Consider the following 12,884-nt stretch of genomic DNA (forward strand, 5'->3'; position numbering starts at 1 on the left):
TTATAAAACCCCCAACAAGGAAGCTTAACAATAAAACTTAATGGCCCATCAAATCACAATCACTGGGGCATTAAAATGCACTATGTGGGTTCCCTTCTCCCTGTCTGTAATGCTTCATAGCTGGATATCCCACAGCCTTTGGGGACATGGAATTCCCAAAGGCCTGTGCCCATTGTAACCATATTGGCAATAGGATTTTTAAAATTCATTCTTTATTCAGAGCTTAAACTCAGAGTATGATAAGCCTTTCTATATATATTGTAGAATAGAAAAGGTTTGTATGGGAAAGGACAGATATATTCTGTAGAACTTGCTTTTTTTTTTTAAGCATATAATTCTGCATGTAACTTTCAAAGCTGTCCTGCTTGTCTGTGATTCCTTTTGATCTTCTCTTCTCTTCATATTTTTGTCATGGGGAAAAATAGGTGGGGGGTTCGGGATAGGGGTTAGGGGTTTGGGATGGGGTAGGTGTTTGGGGTCCTTAGGAATTCCTCTTTAAAGAATTACACCCTCTTGCTCAAAAAAGCAGTTAGAATAAGATAGTAATTTATTTAGGGGGAAGGGAATGAAAACCATGAAAGAAATCCCTGGACTTCTCATGGGGAGAAAGGTATGGCGCAGAGCGTGGCTCTGAGATACCAATCTCCTCGAGCAGGAGACAGGCAGGTACATTTATAGAGGACTGATGGGGGTGACCATCTGACTGTGGAAAGTTCCCTTAGTGAGGGAGGACCATCCCCCATTGGTGGTGGCTGGAGGAGTTGGGTGAGGGGTGGCTGCAAATCTCTTCAAGCCTTCTCCTCAAGACACAAAGGCAGCAGCCACACCTAATCTTATCTCCCCAGGGTTGAGGGAGACTAGAATGAAGGATGGTTGTCCGAGCTAGCTCAGTCCGATATGGTTCCACTTATCTCTTTAGGTGTGTCTGTCCTTTGGTTTAGCTTCTCAAGGAGAAGGTTCCTTGATGTACCCCAGAGAACTTCTGGGGTGTTCTGGGCCCATAACATTCTGTTGGGTGGGGGTGGGGAGTTTTCACTCTCTTACCCCCTCCCATTGGAGAAAAAAAAAAAGGAAAAACAAAACTCTTACAACAAATATACCCAGTCAAGCAAAACAAACTCCCATATTGTCCATGCCCTATAAAGGGATCTCAAATTCACCTCTCTCCAGTGGTGGATAGTATTCTTCATTATCAATACTCTGGAATTATGATTGGCCATTTCATCAGAGTTCTTAAATCTGTCAAGGTTGTTTTTCTCTGCAGTGTTATTGTTTTTATATAAATTGTCTCCTGATTCTTTTCACTTAACTCTACTCATTTAATACAGTTCTTCCAGGGTTTTTCCTGAAAAATGTCTCTTTTATCATTTCACAATAATATTACATTACATTAATATACCACAATTTCTTCAGCTTCCAATTGATGAGCACCCTTATAGTTTCCAATTTTTTTTTTAGTTTCCAATTTTTTACTGCTACAAAAAAGAGCTGCTCCTATAAATATTTTTGTACGTATAAGATAGGTCTTTTTTATGTTTTGGGGATGTATTCAGAGTTTAGTGATTTTATAGGCATTGTTCCAAATTGCTTTCCAAATTGACTCACCAATTCATAGCTTCACCAACAGGGAATTAATTTTTAGTGATAAGATTGCAGTATGTCTTCATCTCCCCTTCCAGGACCAGCACACTATAGAGAGGAAGGAAAGAGCCCTTCGGCTCTGCCTCTTGACAACTCTGGGTCAGCATCTTCATCGACTTGTCAACTATTCATTGGAAACTTTGCACAAGTTTATAGATCAGGCCACCACTTCTTTTGCTTAAGATACAGGGAATTGGTTTTTGGAAGCAAAAACAAAACAAAAAACCTTGACATCATAAAAGAGTCAGATTCAAGGTAATTTGGATAACTTCTAAATGGGAGAAAAGGATATTGAGATGCGCTAAGACTTTGGTAATATTCCTATACACATTTTCTTGAGCACTTGAGGGAGGCAAGGGCCAGGAGAATATACAAGTACAGTAACTGATTTCTTTGTCACTTAGGTTAAATCAAATACTTTAAGCCAGCAAGTATTTGAGCACTGTAATAGGGTTTATGAAAACATATGAGAGGGGCAGCTAGGTGGCACAGTGGATAGAGCACCGGCCCTGGAGTCAGGAGTATCTGGGTTCAAATCTGGCCTCAGACACTTAACACTTACTAGCTGTGTGACCCTGGGCAAGTCACTTAACCCCAATTGCCTCACTAAAAAAATTTAAAAATTAAAAATTAAAAAAAATTTTAAAAAAAGAAAAAGAAAACATATGAGAAATAGTTCTTGTCCTCAAAGATTGAGAAAGACTGATTTGGGAGCAGTCTGTAGGATGAAACCACAGATCTAGTGCTTAGAGGGAACACAGAGGTCATCCAGTCCAGGCCTCTCATTTTATAGATCAGGAAACTGAGACCCAGAAAAGTTGAGACTTAGTACAGTTCACACAGATAGTCATAGAGAAAGGATTCACATCCATGTCTTCTGATTGCAGTTTCATTTTATAAAGGGGAGAGAATGGAAGCAGAGATAAATTAGGACAGTCTTAAAATATTCTAGGCATAAGGGCAAAAATTTAGGGAGCTGAAATAAGAATGAAAAGGAAAGCATAAGTGTGAGACATTTTGAAGGAACAAGTCATTAGGTGTTTGGTGACTGGCTACTGGGAACAAAGGAAAAGCTTCTGAGTCAGGATAACTGGAAGATTGATGGTCTATTAACAAAAGAAGGGAAGTTGGAGAGGGATCCAACTTTGGGGGAGAAGCTAATGAGTTAAGTTTTATATGTGGAACTTAAGGTAACAGCAAGGCTTCCAAACGGAAATTTCCAGTAGACAATAAGGTACGCCTCTAAATTTTTTTTTAAAAGTAGCAGATGGCCCATGATGAAAATGGCTCGTTGTTTCTCTCTCCACCCTGACTGTGTGTTGCATTTCCCTGGCCTGCCAAAGAAGAACTGGTGAAGCACCCATTCATGTTATATCTGGGAGGGAGAAAATTGGGCAGAACTCCCCCTGCCAATCACTCTCCTCCCCCCCTACACAGTCAAATCCCTAAAGGAAGTACTTGAATCAAACTCTAGCCACAAAGTTTAATTATTTTATTTAATATATCAAGTTGATGTTGGCAGGAGTTGTATATTGTTAGACTTTGTCCAGACCATCTGATCCCAAGGACTGTGTTTGTATCACTTGTCCCTCATGGAGTATTGTACACATGGGTGACTGGAGAAGCTGTGGCGTCTCCCTTGCTATGGGTTTCTTAAAGCAAGAAAGATTCTTTTGTCTCCCTTCTGGGTTCAGTATTGTTGGGCACTTCAGACTCAGTAACTTCAGAGGGGGCTCTGTGGGTCACAGAGTGGCCACTAACCATTAATCATGGTGGACCCTTTTAGCCTAGCCTTTCAATTCTCTTATGGATATTTTAAAATTTATCTCAGGGAAATGATGGGATCTGATTCTATTCCCATTTAATGAACTAGCAATAAAGATTCTTTTATTCTAAATAGGCAGAGAAGTGCTTTCCCCACTCTTTGACTTGGGTAATATAAGAATCCTTGTCTCCATTTTACAGATAAGAAAACTGAGACTGAGAAATGACTTGCTTACAGTCACACAGCTACTAAAAGTCAGAGTGAGGACTTGATAGAAGTGAATAGTTTTTTGTAAACTGATATGTGGACCTAAACCAAAGCATTGTTTTAATAAGAAAAATCATCTCAGGTTCCAAATAGCTGACTTTACCAACTTTTGGAACACAACTTGTTCATAAATTGGGAACTACTTACTATGTAGAGATAAATGTTTATCCCCAGTAAATTCTGCTCTTAGTAGGTTCAAATTGACTGTTGCCTTGATTTACCTGATTGTTCCATTCATAAAATGTCATCTTGCCCTTCTGTGCGGTAAATACCTTCTGGAACCTATCTTTTTAATGAAGCAAAGCACCCTGCAATTGGGAAGTTGGGGTTTCCCTCTTCTTATTCCATATAGACCCTTTCTTCTCTTTTCCTGAGTTGTTTTTCCTGCCTATACTTGTTAGGCCACCATGTGTATTTAGGAATATGCAATTTTGTCTTCTATTAGAGGCAGAGTTTTCTTTTGTCTTTTTGCCTTCAAACCAGTATCGATGACCTTTTTTTTACCCTAGCTGATGATTCTGAAAGCTACACACTTTTTCTCTTCCCCTGATATACAGTAGAAGTAGCATTGAAGTTAAAGTCCTAGGACCAAGGTTTTGATCCCAGCTCTACAACTTATTATATAACCTTGGGTCTCAGTTTCTTGCTTTCCAGCAGCCTGGCTTCTTCCTCTCCCACATTGGCTCTGGTGTCCCTCTCACCTGTCAAGCCCTCTGGGTTGATGGACAGGGGCATTCCTGTCACTTGGCCCTATTTGGGAAGAGGCATTGTTTTGGTGCTGCCTGGAATTCAGGAAACCCCTGAGGGTTTGTTTTCATCTGTGCCAAGGCTGGCCGGTGCCAGTGTCTGGATATAGGTGATGAATTTTTGATACCCTAAAGATTTCTGCCTCACGGGTTTGTCTGTAGGAGGAATTTAATAATGAGCCCTTAAAAACTTGGCAGTGCACTTGGCTTCCCACTTTTCCCATGTTAGGAATATTTTGTCCTTTGTGAGCAAGAGGGTAAGACTCCTTGGATGACCTTGTTGCCATTGAACTAGCACGTTTCTAGAGAAGGTGAATTAAGGTGGGGATGAGGTATAAGAGCTAATAATACCTCTTTTGCTTTTATATTAAGCTTTATAGTTTACAAACTCCTTTCCATATCCATTATCTCATATTAACCCTGCAATGTAGGCAGAGAATGGCTTGTCCTCATTTAGTGAGAGAAGAAATGGGAAGAAGTCTCATAGCCTCAAGGTGGGACAAGCAGGAGTCAATTCAACTCACCTATGTCTCATTAAGCACCTCCCCCCCAGGTGACTGGGGCAAAGACAGATGAAATAGCTCTATTCCACTGGGGCCAAACAACGTGTACACAAATAAATGAAAACAAAATATACACAGAACAGTTGTCTGGGGGAGATTGCTAACAATTGGTGGGATCAGGGAAGGACTCCTGGAGGAGCAATGTTGAGGATTTGAGAAACTGAAAATGAGTCACCATTCTGTCATAGGAAGAAAAAGAATGGATCACAGAAGGAGTCAAAGTCATATGTTCAGAAAAGGCCAAGAATGAAGTTTTTGTGATTGAGATGTGTGTTTTATTTTTACTAGGTTAATCTTGGTGTATGATGTTTTTTTTTTTAATTGAGCAATAATGAATTACTTCTTAGAAATGTATTGTCGGGGCAGCTAGGTGGCACAGTGGATAGAGCACCAGCCCTGGAGTCAGGAGGACCTGAGTTCAAATCCGGCCTCAGACACTTAACACTTACTAGCTGTGTGACCCTTGGCAAGTCACTTGGCCCCAATTGCCTCACCAAAAAAAAGAAAAGGAAAGAAATGTATTGTCTGAGACACCTAGTTGACATGGTGGATACAGGCCTGGAGTCAGGAAATTGTTGTTCAGTTGTTTCAGTCATGTCCTATTATTCTTCATGACCCCATTTGGGATTTTCTTGGCAAAGACACTGGAGCGATTTTCCATTTCCTTCTCCAGCTCATTTTATAGATAAGGAAACTGAGGCAAACAGGGGTAAGTGACTTGCCCAGGGTCACACAGCTAATAAGTATCTAAAGGCCAACTCCAAAGTAAGCTCATAGGTGTAAGACCTAGCCATAGCCTACTTAACTGATTATCCACAGTGGGATGTCAGTGGAGCAACCCAAGACAAGGCAGAGAATTAACCTCATAGGAGATACCACCACTGCTTGCACACTGTCCTTATTATGGTCTGTGAAGACCTTTATACCACATGTAGGGAGTCATCATCAATGGCAGAACAAAGGACTACACCCATAGGGCTACAAAGTACAGGACAATGCCAAGTCATACCCAGGGGGTTTTATTTTTGGCTTTGGGAATCCTCTTCTCCCAGCCCTTCAAGTCTCCCTCTCTCATTCAGTGCCACGGGAACCAAAGAGCTTTTTCACTCAGTCCACCCCAGAGCCCAAAGGGCTTGGACCAGACAAGTTCTATTTTTTGGTGTTTGTGCCCCCTTCTCTCTTCCTTTGCCACCATTTCCTGGAACAGAGAAGGTTGGCTTTATGTCTAGGGCAGGCCATGGAAATAGGGACTCAGGGCCTGCCCCTCCTCCATTCTTTATACAGGGTGTGGACATTGTAAGAAGATGAAGCCTGAGTTTGAGAGTGCAGCTGAGGCCCTCCATGGAGCAGCTGATGTAAGTGCCTTTCTCCTCTTCCCTGCCCCCCTTTTATTCCCCTATCCCTTTTCTTTAAGTAATCAGCAATAAGTGGAATCCAAAAAGCAACTTTCCTCTACAAATTATTTATGTGTTTTCCTATTCCCTTGAGCTCTTTGGTGCTCATCATCTAGAGGACATTATTGTTAGCCACTCGTGATCTCTCCCAGCAATTGGAAAGTGAAGAACAAACATTGTGTCTGGACTGGAAACCTAGTGACCAGTGTTCCCTTGTTCTCCCGAGTGCCTGAGTTACCTCAAATTTAAATCCCCAAACGCCTTCCTTTTGTCCCCTAGGGCCTTCAAGCCTGGGCACAAGGTTGCTCCTTCTTTTAGTGGCATGCTTCCACTAAGTTTCATCTGGGTATCTCATTTAGATGTGGGTGGAGACAATGATGTGACATATTCATATGGGTCTGACTGGCAAGCGAGCTTTTAGAGAAATCTCTGTGCACTGGTTATATGAGGTGGGCTTTGGGGAGTCGGGGTGAAGAGTCATCTCATCTTAGCAGCTCCGTGTGCCTGATACTCTGATCCATCTTTTTCTCTTTCCCTATTCCAGAGTCCAGGTGTCCTTGCAGCCATTGATGCCACTGTCAACAAGGCTACTGCAGAACGATACCAGATCTCAGGGTTCCCTACACTGAAATATTTTAAGGATGGAGAAGAAAAGTATACATTGCCACAGCTCAGAACAAAGAAGAAGATTATTGAGTGGATGCATAAGTGAGTTTTGTGATATGGAGATTATAACCAAACTTCTGGCACTCAGCCACTGGTGATTGTCCTGGGGGGAAGAAGTATATCCTAGAGCCCAATTTCTTCAGCTCAGGGCCCTCTTCATCTGAGATACATTTTAATTCCCACATCCAAAAGCCATATAATTTGTTGATAACTCTTCCTAATCCATTGAGTTACTCTTATCCCCTTTGGATGAGATTTTCAAAATCTTAGTGGAGTGCTTACATGTCTTTCCCAGAGGATCCTTTCTTTTAATCTCCTTAGTCCCAGGTTATATTTCTTTACTTCATTTTTTCTCTCTGAATGAAGCTAGGAAAATGAGGTGCTTGAAATAGAAGAGCCAGTGTGCTGATTGGTCTGTGCTTACAGAACCGACCTGATTGATAGGACCCAGAGTTAAAAATGTGAATTTTGAGGAGCCTAAGACAAAACAGAATTGTAGAAATAATCAGAGACCCTGATGCTGTTGACTCAATGGCCAGACTTCTTTTTCTCATCTAAGAATTTTAGGGTCTGTAATTTACTGAGACTTATTTGCACCATTTCCCAGGAGATAATCATGCCATATACATAGATGTACTGGCAGGGAGATTGAAGGCAGGAATGGGCAGAGTACCTCTGACCTGCTTGAGGTCCCAAGTCAGCAAAGACCATAATCAGTTTCTCACCCCTTTCTCTTCCCAAACACGTATGACTTAAGCATAACCCATTTCCAGTACTAGGAGACACTGGAGGTATGGAAGAAAGAGGAGACATGGTTTCTCTCTATGGAGAGCTCCTAAGGAAAGACTGCATTGTCCTTGCCATCAGTGACTCTGCTTCCTCCTGCACCAGACTAGAAAGACTCAATTGGCCCTCACAAAACAACATAGAAACCTATGTAGATTAATGAAAGGTAAATAGACCATTTATGTGCTCAGGATTCAGAGTTGAGTAGCCAGAAATATCACTTGGATTTGATTAAGAAAGGCTTTCTGCAAGAGGAGAGCAGACTGAGAAGCTGCAAAGTCTTTTGTGAACTGCAAGCCATGACAAAGGCCCTCTTCTTAGCACCAGCTTCAACCTCTGCCGCCTCTTAGCCTCAGTGCCAGGATAAGCACAGCAGCACATTCTGGGCCCCGGGGCCTTTTTATTTCAGATCCCAGAACTTCTCCTCTTTGGGCCTTGCAGGAAGCAGTGTCTGGTGCTGGTGCTGTATTAAGCAAGCTGTTTAGCCAAGCCTTTCCCGTCGGTTCCACTGTATTGCCAGTTGGTGGCTCGTTAGTTGGTAACAGAGGGGAGGATAAGGCAGAGATGATAAAGATGAATTAAAACCAGTGCAGAATGTGTGGCTCTCTGTTTAGTCAGCACATAAGTAGACATAAGAGTTCATCATAGGCGTAATAGCAAATTTGGTGGTGGTATGTAGGAGAGAGAGAGAGAGAGAGAGAGATCCTTCCTCTTCAAAGTTCATTCTACAGTCATCATTTTTTGTATGTATGACTGTGCATGAAAAGATCAATACACAATTAATGATACGCAACATTTGCCAAGTGCTTTGTTCCCCCCACCCACCCAAAGTGCTCTCAGATGTATTGCCTCATTTTTATCCTCAGGGTGCATATGAAGCAGAAAGTAAAAGTTATTTTTCTCCCTTTCATATATAGGGAAACTGAGAGCCATAGATGTTGAATGACTTGCCCAAGGTTACACAATGAATCATTTCCATGCACAAAGTATTTTCTAGATTTTGCATGTGGGGAATGAATGCCACATAGTTGTGATATTGTAAATGAAGTTTGGTGACCTTGTGCACAGTAAACAAGAAATGCTTTGAAGTCTAGAAATACAACTTTAAGTCTTTGTGGGTAGGTGGGGGATCCCAGGAGCAGACAGAGCAACCGTGAGTGAGGGGGAAGGGGCAGCAATCAGGATTAGGAGCAGAAGAGATTAGGAAATGAGAGTGTTTTCTGCCATCAGAGGCCTCTGAGCTCCGGAGAACTTGGGGACAAACAATGACAGGCTCTTTCTTGCAGGGAGAGCTCCTCCTCAGGTTCTTTCCCTCTAATCACCCATTTGGTTTCTGACAAATCAGGGACTATTTCATTTTCATCTTTGTATCCTAGCAAAGTACTGGGTACACTGTGGAACTCAATAAATGCTTGTGAATTGAATAAGTAATTGTTCTAAGAGCATCCTTCCTTACTGGCCTGCTGAGGCTGAGAGGAAATAGTCTGAGGTCACTTGTGGCAGTGATGCATCCCTGATATGTTCTTTCAAGCAGAGACCTGGGTGATTGACAGCTAGTGTATTAGCAGAAGCCACACACTGCTATGCAAGGGAGGGAGTATCAAATTATCCCATGAAAGAGAATACAGAAATGTGCTAGTGTGGAAGGAAGGAGAAAGTTAAGGAAGCAGTGGGAATCACACAGCTGAAAGGGTTTGTAGTGACTGACTAATTCTCCTTCTTTATCAAGCCAGTAGCTCATTAAGAGGAGCGTCAGGCATAGCCTGTTGCAGATGATTTTACGTCTCCTTTTGTCTCTGCTAATGCAAAGCAGGCCCCCATTAAGAAGTATGGTGTGCTCCTCAAGAGGAATTCTTATAGGACCATGCAAATAAGGGGGTTTTGTACCCACAATCCTGAGGTTTCATTCCCTGCCATCTACTTATGTGAATTAGTTGACTTCCTTAGAGTGTCCTCATTCAAGTATGTGTTTATAGGGCAGCATCTCATCTCTGTTTCCAAAGATGGTTTAGGACCTATGACCAGACCCTGTTGGTATGTAGCAAGTGGGAACTGGGCAGCTAGCCTCAATCAGATTAGGAGAAATGTTGAGCCTTAACTATAATCATTTAAATTTCATTTAGAAGGAATAAGCTTAGATTTGTATACATAAGAGGGGTACAATTGCACAGATAGAAAATGGGAAATTATTATCTCTTTGTAAATATGCCTGAAAAAGACTTGGGATGGCAAGTGGACCAAAGACTGAACATGTGGTATTGTTATAAAATAGGCAAATATAATGAGTTTGACTTCAACTCTTTGAAAAGTCCGAGAATGAATTATGAAAGGTTTGCTTAGTAAACATAGAGAATAGGAAGCAATGATCCTCAAGATTCAGCATGGTTTTAATCAAGAAATGTTCATGACAGACTAACCTTACTTCCTTTTTTGACAAAGTTACAATAACAGTGTTCATCAGGAGAATAATAATAACTTTAATAATAATAATTCTTGGCACTTATAGAGCACTTAGTCTACATTAATTTGCCACAACCTGTTAATAATCTTGTAAGGACAAGTGCCATGGGTATTTTTCTATTTTACAGTTGAGGAACTTGGGGCTTAGAGAGATTAAGCCTTGCAAGTAGTTACACAGAGGCAAGATTTTAATTCAGTTCCACCCAAATCTGAGGCCAGCACTCTCTGCATTGCACCACATTGCCCATAGATGTGGGTTTCAGTAGAGAATTTGACAAAACATACCAATTTTTCAGAATTTGGACAGGATGGAGAGATGTGAGCTAGAGAGCATCTTTGTTCAGGGGATTCAGAACTGGTTGAATAATGAGACCCAAAGAGTGATCACGAATAGTTCTGGGTCAACTCTGAGGAAGTTGAGAGCACTGGGGTTTCTGCTTGACCCTAGGCTCCTTACCATTTTTATCAGGGACATGAATAAAGGTGCAGTTGACAGGCTAGACCATTGGATGCTCAGTCTCACTATTACTATGGTGGATCTGTGGCCATTCCTTCCAGTGCTTTAGTGATCAGCCCATCTCTTCCTGCTCAGTACTTGTCTGTGACCTCCCACAAATGTGCCATGTACCATGTGTACTAGGGACCTTCCTCAAATTCTTCTGATATTGCATAGAAGCTGGCTGTCCATCAGTAATCCCCAGACACATGTTGATTGGTTGATCTTCTGTGCACCACATTTCTGGGGTAATTTTTTGTGTATCATGCTGCATCCTGCCTCGGCCTGCTGTGCAGCTCTCCACTGCCCTTTGTGTGATTCTCAGTCTCTCTTCTTTGGAATTGGTTCTGAGTGTCAGAGTTTAAGGACATGAATAAGTTGAAGAGCACTGATAGCAGAGTGACCAGGAAGGGGAAAGGGCCTTATGAGGAGCCATTAAAGCAACTGGAAAAGGGAAGACTCAGATTTCTGAATGGTTGTCGTAAGGAAGGAGGGATACACTTGATCTGCTTGGTTTCAGAAGACAAGATGTGGAGGTTTGGGTTTGATGTGATCAGCAAGCATTTATTTAATGCCTATTCTGTGTCAGACCCTGATAGACACTGGGGATGCAAATACAAAAATGAGACAGCCCCTGCCCTCAAGGAGTTTACATTCTACTGAGGGGAACACAGCATGTTCCCAGAAAGTAATGGAGGTGAGAGACTCACAACAGGGGCAATAAAGGAAGGCCTTGTGAAAGAGATGCCCCTTTAGGTGACCTCGGGGTTCCAGAAGACAAAGGTGAGGAAAGAAAGCCTTCCAGGTGTGTGTATGTATATGTATGACATGCATGACCTATATATGTGTATATATTTATTTTATACATTACATAAATGTACTATCACACTAATATATTATGGATTTGAAGTATATGCAGAAAGATACTTTTAAAAGCTGAGGTAAAGATGAAATAAAATTCTTTATTTTATTAATAATATGAAAAACTTCATACTCTCACTAAAGATATTGTCCATAATGATTATCAAGGGTATTATTAAGGATGTCTTTAGTGAGAACGATGCGATTGGATATGCTTTTCTTTTTAAAAATTCTCATGTATGTCTTATGGGGAGGAGGTAGGGCAGGCTTGTAACTAACAATTGTTAGTCAGTTATAACTCAGGTCGATCAGTACAGCTTAGCCAAGCAGGTGAATTTTTAAAATATTCTTTTAAAATGGGAAGATGCACAGCATAATAATTCAAGAAAAGTTCTAACATTAAACATACCAATTTTTCAGCTCGCATCCCCACAGACAATGAAAAAACAAGCAAAAAAACAATTACCTTTGACTAGAATTCAGCAGAAAGTTCCCACCATAAGCTCCTCCCTCTTTATTTCCATAGTCCTGATTAAGGGTTGGCCTCATCCGTTCATTTCTTATTCATGTTTGGAAGTTTTAGTTGTGGTCTTGCATGAGTGAGGAGTGGCAGAAAGGCTAGTCTGGCCAGACTACAGACTATAGAATAAGGCCTAATTTCTAATCAGTCTGTAAAAGCCGGTTGGGCCAAGTTGTGAAGGACTCAGAACACCAAACAAAGGAGTTTATAGTTCATCCTAGAGTCATTAGAGAACTAGTGGTTTTAGAATTGGGAGGGTTGGGATGACATAGTGTAACCTGCATTTTGGGAGAAAGCCCATTAGCAGGTTTTGGAGGATGGTTTAGAGTGGAGAGAGATCTGAGGCAAGAAGACCAATTTGGAAGGTGCGGTAATAGTCCACATGAGAGGTAATGAGGACCTGATTGGGTAATTGGACAGAAGAGGAAGGTTGGGAGGGATGTTGGAGAAAGAAATGACAAGATTTGGCGACTGGTTAAATAATGTGGGCTGAGTAAAAATGATGGGGTTGTCATTGAGTTTGTAAACCTGGATGACTGGAAGGATGGCGTATCCTTGACAAAGACAGCAAAGTATGTGAAGTGGGTTTGGGGGGGGGAGGGGTTGGGAAAGGGGGTAGATGGTGTAATGAGATCCAAACCTATCTATGCTAGCTCATCCTGTGACTCACTCCATTCCACCCAAAATGAAAAGGGAGAAGGGAGGAGTTCTTAGTGATT

The 12,884-nt window shown here is 41.6% G+C and overlaps 1 protein-coding gene across 1 annotated transcript in view; it reads left to right on the forward strand.

Annotated features, from left to right (window-relative positions):
• Positions 1-12,884, forward strand: part of PDIA5 (protein disulfide isomerase family A member 5) — a 181,227-nt gene that overhangs the window by 144,284 nt on the left and 24,059 nt on the right. The window contains exons 12-13 of the mRNA XM_043998311.1: positions 6,267-6,337; positions 6,921-7,084. Coding sequence (XP_043854246.1) covers positions 6,267-6,337; positions 6,921-7,084 — 235 coding nt within the window. The remainder of the gene's footprint in view (positions 1-6,266; positions 6,338-6,920; positions 7,085-12,884) is intronic.

The sequence above is a fragment of the Dromiciops gliroides genome, chromosome 3 (assembly GCF_019393635.1).
Source record: "Dromiciops gliroides isolate mDroGli1 chromosome 3, mDroGli1.pri, whole genome shotgun sequence".
In the NCBI taxonomy this organism is placed as follows: Eukaryota; Metazoa; Chordata; class Mammalia; order Microbiotheria; family Microbiotheriidae; genus Dromiciops; species Dromiciops gliroides.